General features: G+C 39.4%; 1 protein-coding gene across 3 annotated transcripts in view; it reads right to left on the bottom strand.

Moving 5' to 3' along the window:
• LOC111569503 (A disintegrin and metalloproteinase with thrombospondin motifs 2) overlaps positions 1–14672 on the bottom strand; it is a 135619-nt gene that overhangs the window by 24080 nt on the left and 96867 nt on the right. For all 3 annotated transcript variants that reach the window (XM_035948804.2, XM_023271659.3, XM_035948805.2), the window contains exon 4: positions 10944–11149. In XM_035948804.2, the coding sequence (XP_035804697.2) occupies positions 10944–11149 (206 nt within the window). The remainder of the gene's footprint in view (positions 1–10943; positions 11150–14672) is intronic.

The raw sequence follows: 14672 nt of genomic DNA, 5'->3' as shown, positions 1-14672 counted from the left end.
TCATTAGAGACATCTGTCAGTTCCCAGCATTCTGAGCTAACCTGCTAATTTCGTGAATATTACTATAATAACATGAGTGACGCAATTTTGCATTAAGTATGTCACATAAAGTGGCCATCAGTGGTTTCCTGAGTTTGTATACTTAAAATAATGCAGGCTGTAATTAGGCTGAGACTTTCTGACCAACTGTGAATGGAATGGAGCATTGCTTTAGAGAAAAGAGAGGGTACGAGTTTTGAACATATGGCCTTGAAAAACAACAAAACTACACTGTCTTGTGTAGATCAGAGTCCAAATGGACTGGCTGTACTTTTAAATGTGTCTTTCAGGATTTTCCCTAGAAGCCAAAGCTGAGACATCTCAGGCAATGCATCTTGGGTAATCTTCTGACAAAGCAAACTAATATTAATAAAAAACGTCCTGTGGGACAGTTTAGTGTCCTGCACAATATCTGCAGAATTCCTACAGGACCACTTTACAATGAAAACATACTCCTGAGGGATTTTTGTACATCACACAACTTGTCTCTACGGACAGTAGTACTCTGACATGTACGGGATTCTCTTAAAAACAAGGTGCTACGTTTCAGCCATTTTGGAAGACAGACTAGTGAATACTAATAACATATCAAAACCATTTTTGAACAAGTATGCAGAAGTATGGATTCACACAAAAGTAAAAGTGTAGTAAAACACAAAATTACAACTAAAGAGTCTGCATTCCAGATTAATAACAGATGCATCAGCAAATTGCACTCAAAATATTTAAAGAACTCTCTTTGAAGAAACATGTTGTCTTATAACATTTTACTGTTAAAGTCTGCAAGAGTGGAGCTGAATCTTACAGTTATTTATAATAACGTGTTTAATCCACAAAAACGCATCATGTGCTATAAACTCACTGTATGTTTTGCTGTAACTCTCTGAATTCCAAGAAGTTTCTAGGCATTCTCTTTTGCTCCTGTGACATTTTGCCACACTGTGAGCTCATTTTCACTGCAAGATAAAGTCTATACAAAGTCTATGGAAACAACACAAACACAACTAGAAAAGAGAGAAATCAAAAATGTCTTCTGGGCTGTACACAGGTATGATGGCATAAATCTTAAAAAAGAAACAACAAAAGCAGAATCTCTTAAATATGTATTAATTATATATTATATGATTTAAATTACTATATAATTAAAAATAACCGAAAATAAATACGTGTAATATTTGTATAAGTGTCAAAACGGCTGATATTACATGCTATAGATATTTTACTACTTATTTTTCTAATTTGTCTCCATTCATGTTATCTATGTGCTCCTTGTAATACATTGCCTGCAGTTCAGCACACTTTAAAAATTTTATTTTACATAATCTGTTTAGTGCAAACAGTTAATTTTGGCCATTTAAAAAAGAGACATGTTCAATAAAGTGATTTCGATTTACTATCACAATTTTACGTTTCGGTTTGGTTAATTTTTGCAACATAGCAGCACATCACAGATGAGTAGCTCAATGGCCATTTGAATTCTCTGTGTTTTTACAGTTTCTGGCTCTGATAAATGGTGTAATTTTGGCAATTTTTCTAAGAATAACATGCCTGTCAAACCCACTGGTGAGTTTTAGGGTTCAAAGTGTTAAAACCTTATTTTCAATAGCGTCAATCAGCGTCTTTGAGTTTTTGGAAAAGCGCTTTATAAATAAAATTTATTATTATTATTAATAGCTATATTTTCCCCTGACATGTCATGGAGTACACAGTAGCAAAAGCACAGAAATACTCATACAGCAGCAGCAACCAAAAGATGACATAATGAGTGCAATTTTCATAATTTATTCTTGGACTGGGTAACTTTCAACATTTGATCATTGGTTTCAGCTGACATGAAGGATGGAGGAGCAGATGGGGAGAGTTGGAGAGTTTGGGACACTGGGGAAGACGGGGGAAAGTTTTCTTCCAGCGCCTTCAGTTCAGCATTCTGTTGTCTTCTCAGTTTAACCCCATCTGCGACCGCATGTGCAGTTTTCATCTTTGCTGTCTCTCTGACTACCTCCTGGTAATGCTGCCTCATTCGGTAACATCCGTCTCACTCCCTCGTTATCTTGGCAGGCTGAAGTGTACACGAGGAAGAGACACACAACAATTCTGTGGGTGTGTGCTGTGTTTGTGTGTCTCAGATGAACATGAACACTTGGGTGGGTCAGTTTACACTTGGCCCGATCCAGCCCATTTCCTTGACAACTGCTAAGCCAATTAGGGGCAGTTGATTTCCAGGTGACCTCGACACCACAAGTCCCATTCTAATGGTCACGCACGCACACATGTGCACGGAGGCAGTGTAGTGTCCTTCTAGTACCAACTTTAGCTTTATGTGTTGTCATGTTCTTTAACACTTGTATACATCTGGACAGTTAACACATAGATGCTGAATACTAGAGGACAGATATGCCATGGCCATTCACAATCCAAATCACACCCACATATTTGCTGAGATATACTCACCCATGCATGCAAAAAACACACACATACACACATATCTAGAGATCCTCGTTAACATCTGTACAGACATTGATGCTGCTTTCTGTCCTCGGCTGTTCCTCTGGGTGACGTCATGTGTCATTACCACCCAGGCGACATATCCGAGACGTCCGAAATTTTTCCCGCTTTGTGCATGTGTCTTTCTGTATGTCTATTAACTACAAATGCTTCATAGAGGTCAGCAAGGCATAAAATCATTACCATCAGATAAATAATGCAAGAAGGAGCACAAAACCGAGTGTGAAGGCGCGAGGAAATGAGAGGAGCTCAGAGTAATCACCATAAGTAGTAATTACTTCATCATATAAGTTACAGCTGTAATGCAAATACATATGAATAATGATGATTTCATTTGGTTATGCTCCTTCCAATTAGAAAAATATGAATGTTTATAAATAAAATTAAAACAAATAAACCTTCAGTGGCATCAGAAAACATTCATAAATGAAAGAAGGCCACAGAAATTTTAATTGTTGCAAAAGGGGGAAAGTGCTTTAAAAGAAATAACAAGGGAAGTATAATTCAGACTGAAAGTCATGAACAGGAGACGAGAGATGGTCTGTCATAGAGGAGTGAAGTGTGATTTTTAATCTGCACTTTATTAGCTGCTGACGCCTCATCTGCAAGTTCACAACTGCCTTTAGCACAACAATGATACCTACCCTCTTCTTCACATGGTATACAAGGAGAGAATTATCATTAAACATAAGGACGAGCAGCAGTAATAAGTTTATGCTTTTGTAATAATGACTGATACACTGACCTTGTGTTTTAATCAAAACAACCTGGAGGAGAGACTTAATTAACGGCCACATACATTTTTGTTGAGAAATATTTTGGAAAATATGCATTAAAAACACTCTCAGCTGCTGATGAGACAGAACTGAGTCATCAAATATAATTTGGCGAGAGTGACACATAAATTAGATAAGGCTTTGGACAGCTTTTCTACATGTTTTTGTCAACACGCATGGAAACATTTAAAAACTGAAAACCCAGAGTTTGAGCTCTCAATCTGACAGTGCTCCTTACATATCTGTGACACTTCCAGCTAACAAGGTGTCTATTATTACCCGGACTACGTCTCCTTTCCCAGTTCTTCCTACTGCTTAATAATAGGACTTTTCACTGCCTGCAGGAGCTTTGGTCAAGACAAGACTGAACGATGTGCACCACTTCCAGACAGCTCTTGCAGAAATAATTCTTATCATTTACTAGAGGCAAAAACGTGCAGACAAAATACACATTGGTATGCTGATATCCCTCATCAAAATTAAACACACACACACACACCTCATCATCAGTGACTATTTATATCCATGGAGAGAATGATTAACCCTTTGTGGCACCTCTGCAAAGGTATTTCTTAATGGGTGAGAGAGACCGATCACTGCCAGCAACAAAGACTACAACCATGATGGTCACCGCAGGAAGGTTATTACAGTCACGTGCAGAACACACTGTGTTTCACAGGGACTTTCACCTCTATGGTTTTACTGTTTCTGAATTACGTTCATTGTATCAATTTGTATATAAAACGTATCCAGGTATAATATATGCATCAATGTGCAAATGTAATCATAAATGTGTAGTATGATTTTTCATGTAAAGATGAATAAACGTGGACTTTCTGCCAAGTCCGACTCTGTTCTTCATTACTAAAGAAGAGCTTATCAAATCCGGACTCAGGCAATAAGTTCTAGACAACACAGCTGTTTCTATAATGACTGTAAAAAATGTATAGATATTTCTGATCTGCCAGGAACCCTGCAGAGTTTTTGGTATCTAGTAGCACAATAGAACAGTTTTTCTATGAGTGGGTCCCTATTTAGTTTTTCTACTGATTTCATGCATATAGAAGTACACATTGATGACACAATATGTATTCCTGCTGGTGTTCACACTCCTACACTGATCTACAGGTGGCACAAAAATTCAACATTGCAGCAACAATAAGAAGATTGGTTGTAAATATGGACAGTATGTAAACAAGGTATGGTTCAAATAACAGATTTTCAGAAAGAAAGAAACCAACAGTTGACATTGAATGGGATGCGAACAGCAGTCTTCTGTGCTAAAATGTTACACATTCAGATAAATAGAGGACAAAAAATCACATTTTTTTGAAGGACAACTTGACTTCGAGTAAAATAGACTACTTTATTGGGATCATATTTTTAATAAACATTTAAGGGTGCAAGCTGGAAGAAAGTGTTCCCTGAAAGATTTGTCATACTTTCAATATCCTGATAGTGCTTAAAATACTTATCTGTAATGTGCCGCTATGTCTGAAAAACTAACTAAATACAAGCTTAAAGTGGTGACGCTTCATCAAAATCTGTTATTCAAAATATTTTGCCAGCTGTCTCCCATGACCCTCCGCGGAATAAAGTTGGAATAGCAAATGGATGGATGAACAAAATGTTTGCTCTAACCAAATTCTGCAAAATATATAAAATAAAAGTTTTTTCAGTTGAACTAGGCTGAACTGCAGGCTGTGCATACACAGAGCAAATGGAGGGCAAGTATGAAAACACAATAAAATGTAAGTATTTCATTTCTTTTACATGTAGTATCACCATTTTCCCCCAGTACTGATAACACCTAAGGGCACTTAAACAAATGTTGCATGGGTCAATATACATGGTGGGCCATAAGTTTCCATACATAGGAAAATGTAAAATGTATATTTTTTTATGTTTCAGATACCCTAGAAGATGCGTTTGACGCTATCTCTGGGGACACTTGAAGACCATAGTGTATCAGGTGAAGATACGAGACTTAAATCATCTCAAGGGAAGTATCACCAACGTCATTACAAGCAGAACTTCAACTGTGCTAATGCAAGTTCATCAACAGTGGAACACACATATTAATATGTGTTTTTGAAACAATGGTAGTCGTATAGAGCACATTATATAAATAAAAACGGTTGTCCAATATCAATTTTTTTCCGTATGTATGAAAACTTATGGCCCACCCTGTATAACTGGCGGATTCCTTGTGACATAGTTGACATTTTAGCGATTTTCAGGTCCTAAAATCAACATGGCCGCCTATAACCAAATACCACATGGCATTTTTAGAGAAAGATTCTGCAAAATATTACATATACAAATGAGTAAAATTGAAATTGAAAGTTATTTATAAAGATATTGTAGTAACACTGTTGACATGTGATAAACTCACACTTGACTCACACACTACTTTATATTAAATAACTAAGAAAGGCTTGGAGTCTTGCCAGTCTTTTCTTAAGGAGGAAATGACATCATATGGAGCAGGTCATGTGATCTGGAATTAACACACTTCTTTGAGAGGTGTTTTTGTAATGGGGAACTTTGTTGAAAGTGATTTCTCGGACACAAATATAATCTGTTATTTTCCATATAAAATTTGATATGTTGCCAAAAAAGAAATATCTGCTATGATTATTTCAGCTTAATAAAAAGAACACAATCAAAACAATTTTTGAATAAGTTCATTTTATTATTGTTTAGCCAATTAGAAGGTGGTTATTATTAAATTTGGACGGTTATTTATTTGACATTTGAGTGATATCCAATCATTTTTTTATTAATAAGTGATTGTTTCCATAGTAAATAATTATGGAATTTGTAAAGACATGATCAAAATGAACATAAAAAAACATGTATTTTTTTTTTACTTTGAATAAAAATGTATGCAAGATATATCCCATGGACTTCAGATGTCCCTCAATTATATATTGACCTGTACATGTTGATTTCATTAAAAAAATAAATAAATAAAAATCCAACATTTTTTCTTTTGTTTTTATAGATTTATGCTATTCTATCTTTGTTATGCTGCACAAAATACATCTCTGGGTTCTGTCTCCTTCAAGTTGTTCTTGTGCTGCTTTCATAGAGAAACAGGACTTTACTTTGCAGAGGAACGATGTGACAAGAGCAGAAAAAACCCAGACACTGCTTGGGGTTGAGAGGGTTAAATGTGGCTAGTTGAATTAAAATATTTATAGGCTTTTGACATTTCCCAGTCAAGCTGCCTCTGCTTTTCTCCAGTTCTTTATTTTTTATTTTACATTTCATGTATACACTAATTTGTGTTTTGGCATGTTTTGGTAGTTTACAAAAAGTCACATGGTCAAACCTGTTCTTAGTCCATTGATACAACTGAATAAAAGGGAAGAAAAACACATGGAAAAGGAGTGGGAGCTGAGAAGAATCAGCAGGACACACATTTAACTCAACATACACACTCAAAAACACACACACATTTTGACACTCCTGCTGAACTCTGTAGACAGGACTTAGTGGTTTTCTGTGGGAGGGCTTTGATGTCCTGCAGACAGCAGCATCGTCCCTGATCCTTCACACTCACACAGCCATGTTTCCCTCACTTCAGAAACAACACATTGACTTCAATTTATTTCCTGGAGACCTAACCAAACCCTAATTACCACTTACCTAAGCCTTACCTTATGCCTGACCTGAATCTTTACCCGCACCTTACCCAACCTACACTAACATTAACTCGATCAAGTCTCCATACTAAAACTGAATGATTCACGTGCCATCCAAAACTGAGGTAGGTCCCTTCAATTTGACTGTCTAAACAGATTTATGCCCACACAACATGGGTAAAAACAAATACATGGACCTACACACACTCCCAGACCACCTTGACCCTTCACTCACTTCAGTAGTCATTCAACCAGACAGCCAGAGAAACAGACATGAAAGAAATAAAGGAGAGGAGGAAGATGCAGAGTCATTACAAAAAGACACACGCGAAGATGAGAAGAAGAGTGAAAATAAACACTGCATAGATTGTACTTTTACAGAATAACCTCCTGCACTGAAACACAAGCTTTTTGCACATCATTTGAAGGTGCCTGTGCAACAGATGCTGTGACAAAAGACACGCTGTTTTAGGTGAAATGAAAGTTTAAACATAAACATGTACACAGAGATCCGGTCTACAGGAGATATTTAGTTTTCTGTTTTGGGTTTAATAGAATTCATCATATAAAATGCAGCAAACCAATTTAAATTATTACAATGCTGCACAACTAGCAAAGAAACGGCAAAGCAGAGAATAAATGTATTCCTACCATTGCTGTGTGGGTAAACAGTTACACTATTACAACAACTCAAAGACTTGTCCTACATATGAATACCTTCAGATGGCACCTGTGGCAAATATATCTTCTAAACGCTCTGTCCTTATCCTAAATTTACCTCTTTACTAAGTTTGTCTTCTCATAAACCTGCCTTATCGCTCACATTATACTTAGAAAGTGTTTTTTTTTTCTTTTTTTTTCAGATCGTTGAGGATTTACTGCCTGAGTCAGGGTGGAGTAACGACGCAAACTGCAGCGCTGCTCAGAGACTGCGAGAAAGACGGAGAGGGAAAGACATAAAATAGAGAGTCAGAGTCAGACAGAGCACACCCATCCTGAAGTGAGCAAAGCAAACTTTCAAGAAGAAAGTCGCCCAGATGCGACGTGTGGGAGGCAGCCCTTATTTATTTATTTCTGTTTATCTGGCTGTCAGTAATTTATTCCAAATGCGCTGTTTAAAATATTCCTTCTCCCTCTGTCTCTCTATCGCTTCCCCACAGATTAGAGGGGGGCTGCAACAGGGCTGCGTATTCCCTTCTCCTATATTGTCTAACAAATATCTAAAAGGGGAGGCAGAGAGCACAGCGGCTCTTGTTCTTTCTCAAGCGCTGAACTGAGACAAAGAGGTGTGGTAGGATTTGTTGCTCTGTGCTCGCACCTGCTTAACAGTCGGAGGTTGGTTCCTTGCGCAGTGGGTCGCAATACAAGCAGAAGCACACAGGAGCACGCACACAAACAGATGCACACACACACATACGAATGCATGCAAACAGCTCTCTCACCACAGGTTTAATTTGCAAAGATTAAAGTCTGCAGTGTGTTCAGTGTCATGCCGACACGCGAGCACATGTACACACACACTTGTAACAACACCTGGGAGTGTGAGTGCTAAGTGTTGTTGTGGCCTGGAGCATACTACCTGCTGTTTCTGCAACTCTCTCACTCTTTCTCTCTCTCTCTCTCTCACACACACTCACACACACACACACACACACACACACACACACACACACACACACACACACACACACACACACACACACCAACAAACACACTCACAATGACTGATGACATGACACAAAGCCTGATGAAATGATATGTAGGAGCTCCTTCAGCACAGAGGTCTTACCTTATACACACACACTCATACACAAATGAAATCTCATCATATTCAGCTCGAGAAGAAAGGATTACCTGCGGCTGATTGCTGGATGAGGACATGTAGGAAGGGAATTGAATCCTCATTCAATTGGCGTGTGTGTGTGTGTGTGCGTGCGTGCGTGTGTGTGTGTGTGTGTGTGTGTGTGCGTGCGCGTGTTACCCTCTTTCTATGACCTCTCTGTGACTTACTTTTCATTCTACTTAAATGGAAGACTTTTATAAAAAAAAAAATTTTTTTTTGAAAAACCATCAAGTGTAAAATTTGGGCATCTATGAACTTGTTTATCCAGTATGTATATTAATGTCAATTCATCCATCCATCCATCCATTATCTATACACTGCTTAATCCTCATTAGGGTCATGGGGGTCTAGAGTCTATCCCAGCTGACTTGGGATAGGCAGGAGACACCTGGAAAGGTCACCAGTCTATCACAGGGCTACATATTCAGACAAACAATCACATTCACACTTACGGACAATTTAGAGATACCAATTAACCTGAACATATTTTTGGACTGTGGGAGGAAGTCCAGAAAAAAACCCACACATGCGCAGGGAGAACATGTAAACTCCATCCAGAAAGATCCCAGGAAGACCGTTAGGCAAACTGGGGATCTTCTAGCTGCAAGGCAAAAGTGCTAACCACCAAGCCACTGTGCAGCCCTCAATTCATATACTGATAGTCAAAATTAGTACACTCCTGTGCAGTATCCGCTAAATGTCAAATGATTCAAAATGGTATCACTTTACAGTAATTTCACTTCTAAGTTGAACAGTAAAGAATTTATTCTTATGTAAAATAGATGCTTAGATTAACCATATTTCAAAAAAATAGAGGCTACACTGTTGAAACTCAAAGCAACAAAAGCTAGCACAACTTTTATTATGGAGATACTCCTATTGCAACTTCAGTTTTGATGGCAGACTCAATCATTCTCTGCATGGAGGACACCAAATTTCTCAAAAGACCTCTTTTCTTTGAGCTGCTCTTTATGAGAAGAGTTGTGTTGTTAAGCCTTTCTCTTTAAAATACCCCAAATGTGTCCTATTGGATTGAATTTAGGGAACTTAAGGCCAGGTCAAAGATTTCATTTTCTTTTTTAGATACTTCTGTGTGATTTTGGCAGTGTGCTTTGTATCGTTATCATGCTCAGATATTCCTCTTCTGTCACATTTCTGCAGTCTGAGAGTCATCTTGTCAGCCAGTATTTTGGTATATCCACAGACATTCATCCATAAATGTCATCTCCCCAGCACTTTATGCACTCATGCAGCCCCAAATCATCACACACTGATCTTCGTGCTTCACTGTCAGGACAATGCAGTCACTGTGGAAGGCCTGCCCATGTTCTCACCAAATACACTGGATTCCATATGAGCCAAACCGATCTAATTTGGTCTCATCTGACCGAAGATTGTGCCACCAATAGTTAGGCTTCTTTTAACGCTCTTGAGCAAAATTTCATCTTGCTTTTATAAAGGGTAAGTAAGTTAGTACACCCACAGGGGCGAACAATTTGCACTGTTCTTCCCATCATCTGAGCTGCTACAGAAGCTCAGATATCCTTAGATAATCTATCTGTTTTTTAGAGGTAAAATGTGCAAACAGCATAGTATCTGTCTCATTTTAAGAAGGATGACCACTGTGGCTCTTATTTGTGGTACTACAGTTAGTTCTATACCTCCTCATTACTGTTGCAACTGTGTTCTAGCGGATTCTTTTGTTGGTCACCAACCTTCCTGTATCACTGAGGATCACTGAGAAATCTCATAATTAGAATTTCCCCTGACGACTGTTTTCCATGATGCAGAAATGCAGATAGAGACAAATTATTGGTCCAAAAGTGAGATAGCGCTTGCTTTCCCAGGTCATTTTATAACTATGCTAATGCATTTAGCCAAATTAGAAATCACTGTATACACAATTTTGTTTTCTTATCTGTGCCTCATTGATTACAAGTATATTCACTTTAGTTGCACTGAGGTCATTTTGGCACCTGTATTTTCAGTAAAGTCATTCTAAAGTACTTGTTTTTATTGTTCATAAGAGCAAATATACATACATGTGAATCATTTGGCATTTCCGTGATATTGAACAGTCTGTGTCTTTGCTAGTGTGTTTTTACACCGGTGTGAGTTGCAGAAACTTACAATGTTCATGAGCGTGAGCAGGTACTTTTGGACATGCTCCTTCCCATGGAACTGGACCACAGAGTCGTCGACGCCCAACAGTACCTCGATGTTGTAGGCTCTGTCCAGACTCTGCCTGCGTGTTCTTCCTGCTCGCGTGTTGTTGATACTCTGCTCCACACCTAGATACAGAGACTCCAGATCCATCAGACCACCAAGATCTGCACCTAGAGACATATGGAGAAAACAATTTTAGCAATGAACATATGCAACCAGACAAAGACATATAATGCATTAAATCTATATACTTGTATGCAAAAATCAACATCACAGGGATTGACTGGAATTAAGTTAAGGAAAAATGTAACTCCTTTATTTATTACAATTGATAGAAATTCCATTAAACCCCATCTAATACTATTCTCAACAAGGATGTGGTATTTAAATAACGTATGTATGTAATCTGTGATAAACTGCAACCTGTCAAGACAAGCACCAGGTCAGCCAGGATTATTTACTTGACAAAGCCTTATTTGTTCTCAAAAGCCATATTAAGATTAAGACATTACCACAACTGAATCACACATGACTTACAAGCACAAAAAAATTCTGATCAATGGTCCACTTGGTTGATTATTCTGGTTTATAAAAGCAACAGAAAAACAAAGAGTGGTCAACAGTGAATCTATAAACTCCAAACAATTGAACAATATATAAAAAGCTTATACATTAGAATAACATATGGTAATACAACGACAAGAACTTAAAAACATGTCATCTACGTTGTCATCTATTGCCCACTGAGCAGATATTTCTTCTCTGTAAGCGTTTGCATTCTTTCAGATCTGCTCAGCTAACTTGTGCCTGCTTCTCTCCGCAGTGCTACATTGTTTTTGAACATTATTGTTGTGTGTTTGGTACACATTCACATCCATACGCACGAGTGTAGTTATTCAAGGATTTACATGTTGATGTCTATGTGTCTGTCTCCTGTTTGCTTTCCAAGACACCAGTTGACAGAACCGAGCATGTGTGTCCCTTGTAACTGGTGGTAGCGGTGCGGCTATCCTTCACAGATCCTCTCCTAATCAACCAAATATTTCTACTCCCATCTGAATAAAAGGAACAGATGGTGCTTGCTAAACACATGGATTAAGACAGCTCCCTCACTCAGGGGCTGCCCACCCTGCTCTTTTCTTGGCTTGCTATTTGCTGGAAAAAATGCAGATTACACTCAATTTGAGGTGATCCCACTGGGAAGTGTGCAGCCCTGATTTGTTCAGATCACTAATTACTTCACACAGGTATGTCAGACTATATGTTGTTTTGACATTTTTGGCATAAACTACTTCGTATTAAGCTTGGAGTGTCTGGTCTGATCATGTTTCTTTCTCTGTTTTAAATGAGGCAAAGAGCTGGAGTCAGTGAGGATACAGAAGATAAATTGTCCTGTCTCCAGAGCCAAGGCCAACCTTCTTTCACGTGTCGTCCTCCTTCATCCTCCCCCTCTCTCTCATCCTCCTGCTACATGTAAGCACAGCGTGGCCTTGCTCATAAGGAAGCCATGGAAGGACAAGTCATGCAGTCTTGAACATGTGGTCTCGGTGGATTCAACAAAGCACCATCCTCCCTGACTCCAGCCAAGGCCTCCCACAGCCAAGGATGACACACAACACCGCTTACAGAGCGGTGTGTGTCTCCAGGTGTTTGTTTGTGTGTGAGCACAAACATTTCCAATTGGGCCATAAATCACCGTTCCAACCGGAGCTTTAATTTAGTTGAAGCTCGGGTGTGGAGACGACTAACTGTAATAGATATACTGTTTGAGCTCTATTTGGAAGTGCTGCATGCTGAGTCGATTCAGCACGTGGCACGATGGAGATAGTTGGAGCTCCAGTGTTTTGTCGCAGACAGAGCAGGTGTTGAGTGGAGGAAAAAGAAAGAGATGCAAGAGGAAAATACAGGGGAAAAGACAAGGGGAGAGAAAAGGAAGATGTGCCACCTTGTCTCCCAATCAGCAAGGGGAATCCTCCTTTCCCACTCCCCTCTTATGCAACGTTTCCAAGACAACGGGCTCATGGGTAAAACAACAACCACGTGGTTAACATTGGCTCCTGAGTTGCTAATCTGAAAGTCTGACTATTATCCCATATCTGCCTACATTCCAGTGAGTGACAGAATATCAGCACAGAAGCAGAAAAAAACAGGAGGTGGGGGGGCAAAGATGGAAAGTAACAGAGAGACAAGAGAGTATGAGAGGAGAATTTAAAGCACATTACCACATCTCACACAGACAGTGAACATTTCTTCCCCTTGTTAAAGAAGGAAGCTGGATTTAAGGTGGTGTACTTCACAATAACCCTTGGCTCTTCCTAGTTATAGCTGCCTTTAACGAGCCTGGTGTCATAAACACACCATCTGCTTCTAAAGAGAGGTCCAGATATTTTTACCTTTGGCTTATGTAATGTTAAGACAAAAAATACAGGAAAAACAGCATTGTGCTCTCACTTTTACAAAATTGCAGCACATTGAAAACAGTGACTGAAACAATGCAGGGACATTGCATAACACAGTGCCATGATAAGTGGAGATAACTCGAAGTGACAACAAGCAGAGCGACTGAACCAAAAAGCTGAAAGGTGTGTGACCGGGTCTAAACTCTCTCCGTTTCATCACACCTCTGTCCTAGCTCCAACACTAACTATTTTTCTCTTGCTTCAGCTGTTTGGGAAAGAGTTTTTTAGAGCAAACTGCGGAGGAATGAGGCGCAGGAGAGATTGAGGGAGGTGAGAGGTAGAGCTCAGGGGTGTGATGGATGAGAGAGAGAGACGAGAGGAGACCAGAAGGACCTTGGGTGCCGCGAGTTCCGCTTCAAGCTCCCGCAGTGACGGAGAATATCGCTCTCTTGTAGAGCATCCGAGTCTGTCTGTGTGACTGCGGGCAAAGCATCAGGGTGCACTGCTGTGTTTCTCACAGCGATCACTTCGATTAGCCTCTGAAACCAGACTGTTACCACAATCAACCTTTATATGGGGAACTAATCATCACAGTTTTCAACTTTACTTCCCTTAATTACTGTCATCTTCATTCCAAAACCTCCCACACACCTTCATCTCGCTTCTTACCTGCAACTTTGCATTTCCTCTCTGTGCTGCCCACCCATTCTCATTTGCATCTTTTCACTCCTGTCTGTATCCATACATACTTTTCCCGCTACTGCCCCTGACCATCACACACACCTCCTCACACACTCACTCTTGATCTCGCAGTATTTTCATTCAGGTGGGGTATAGAGCATGGCCTTATTAGGAGACAAAGGTTCTTTGTCTTTCAACCTTTGCAAAATGTCAAGAATGTCTGGTTGCCCGCTGAATACGAGGTGGGGTGAGGTTCGGGAGAGTAAGGGGAGACTACAAAGCCACAACAACAGTGAGAGAGAGAGACTGGTGATGATAAATCAGGTCAACCATTTTACTACAGAGCAACGGTCTTTGGTTTAAGGGGACTGTTTGGCAGTCAGGTGTTGCACTCACTTCGCTCCGCATTCAAGATGACTGGCTTCAACCTCTGTTGGTGACTCTGAGAGTGCACTGGAGAGATTGGGTGTGCAAACATCTCCATTAGGATCATACAAATCGACATATACATTTCATGAACCTCCAGTACAAACAGCAAACAGCCGAGTATCTGTACCACAGAGCCTCTTGAATAGTGACTTATGTAGCAAAGCAGACCGGAGGGGCTGCGTCA

Source organism: Amphiprion ocellaris, chromosome 13 (assembly GCF_022539595.1).
Source record: "Amphiprion ocellaris isolate individual 3 ecotype Okinawa chromosome 13, ASM2253959v1, whole genome shotgun sequence".
Lineage (NCBI taxonomy): Eukaryota > Metazoa > Chordata > Actinopteri > Pomacentridae > Amphiprion > Amphiprion ocellaris.
The sequence above is the reverse complement of the archived record's forward strand: the minus strand, read 5'-3'. Positions and strand labels throughout refer to the sequence as shown.